The following is a 1,387-nucleotide window of genomic DNA, read 5'->3' as shown; positions in this document are numbered from 1 at the left end:
ATTTATTCCCAGTGCTTGGAACTGGGATAACTTATTCCCTGGAACTGGGATAATTAATTCCTGGTACTTGGAACTGGGATAACTTATTCCATGGAACTGGGATCATTTATTCCCAGTGCTTGGAACTGGGATAACAAATCCCAGATCTTGGGAGAGGGGATTTTTTTTTCCACACGGGCAGATTTTGTGCCGGGACAGGGGAAGGGGGTTAAACTGGAAGAGGAGGGGTTTAGGTGGGATGTCAGGAAGGAATTCCTCCCTGGGAGGGTGGAGGAGTGCTGGAATGGGTTTCCCAGAGGATTTCCCATCCCTGGGAGTGTCCAAGGCCGGGTTGGACCCACCTGGGATAGTGGGAGGTGGAATGGAACGGGGTGAGCTTTTGGTCCCTTCCAACTCAAACCATTCCATGATTTTGTGGTTTTCCCCTCAGTTATTCCAGACTTGAGCAGCTTTTCCTGCATTCCCACCTCTTTATTTCCATGGGATCATGGAACAGTTTGGGTTGGGAGTGACATTTAAAGGGGTTTTCCTTCCCCGGGGGCTCCAAGAGGGACTTGGGACAAGGAGTGATGGGCTGAGGGGTGAGGGACTTCCAACTGGGAAAGGGGTGGAACTGGACACTATTTAAGTTCCCTTCCAACCCAATCCATCCTGGAATTCTGTGAACTTTAATGACATTTGATGGCCTTTCATTTGTTGCCCTTGGGGGAGCCCCTTCAGGGGGGAAAGAACCTTTCCCTGAGATCCAACCCGACCATTCCCTGGCTCTCAGAGACCACAGGCGTCCTTCCCGTTGAGCCCTTCACCCTGGCAGCTGGAAAGGGGGTGATGGCCCCTCTGGAAGTGGCTGTTTCCCCTCTGGAAGTGGCTGTTTCCCCTCTGGAATGTGTGTTTTCCTTGCAGGAGATCCCCCAGCAGATGAACGGCAGCGACTGCGGGATGTTCGCCTGCAAATACGCCGACTGCATCACCAAAGACAAACCCATCAACTTCACCCAGGTACCACCTCGGGGAGGGGGGGTCACCCCAGGGCCAGGGACCCCCCAAAGCCACCCTCTCACTGTCCCCTCTGCAGCTGGGCAGGGGAGAGAGGGAAAAAAACCAGCTGAGCATTCCTGGGTTGGGATAAGGGCTGGGAGAGGGTGGGGAGGGATCAGAACAGGCTCCGAGCGGGGATGGGGCTGGAATTTATGGCTGAGAGGGGAAGAGCCAAAGAGGGAGGGAGGAAACAGGCTTAGGAACACCTTCCCCCCACCCACGGTGTCCCTCCTCCCCCCCAGGGGGGCAGGGGGTTGGGAATGGGGGTGACGGTCAGGTTGTGTTTCCCTTGGGAGACAGTCCTGGATGGAACATCCAGGGTGGGTTCATCCCATGGGAGACAGTCCTG

General features: G+C 55.2%; 1 protein-coding gene across 3 annotated transcripts in view; it reads left to right on the top strand.

Moving 5' to 3' along the window:
* SENP1 (SUMO specific peptidase 1) overlaps positions 1–1,387 on the top strand; it is a 15,947-nt gene that overhangs the window by 13,521 nt on the left and 1,039 nt on the right. For 2 of the 3 annotated variants that reach the window (XM_027704871.1, XM_027704870.1), the window contains exon 15: positions 904–999. In XM_027704871.1, coding sequence (XP_027560672.1) covers positions 904–999 — 96 coding nt within the window. Of the gene's footprint in view, positions 1–903; positions 1,000–1,387 lie in introns of those variants that run through there. The other variant, XR_003537502.1, reaches the window with a different exon arrangement.

The sequence above is a fragment of the Neopelma chrysocephalum genome, unplaced genomic scaffold (assembly GCF_003984885.1).
Source record: "Neopelma chrysocephalum unplaced genomic scaffold, ASM398488v2 Primary Assembly neopelma1_294, whole genome shotgun sequence".
NCBI classification, from domain to species: Eukaryota; Metazoa; Chordata; class Aves; order Passeriformes; family Pipridae; genus Neopelma; species Neopelma chrysocephalum.
Note: the sequence above shows the minus strand (reverse complement) of the source record. Positions and strands in the feature narration are given on the sequence as shown.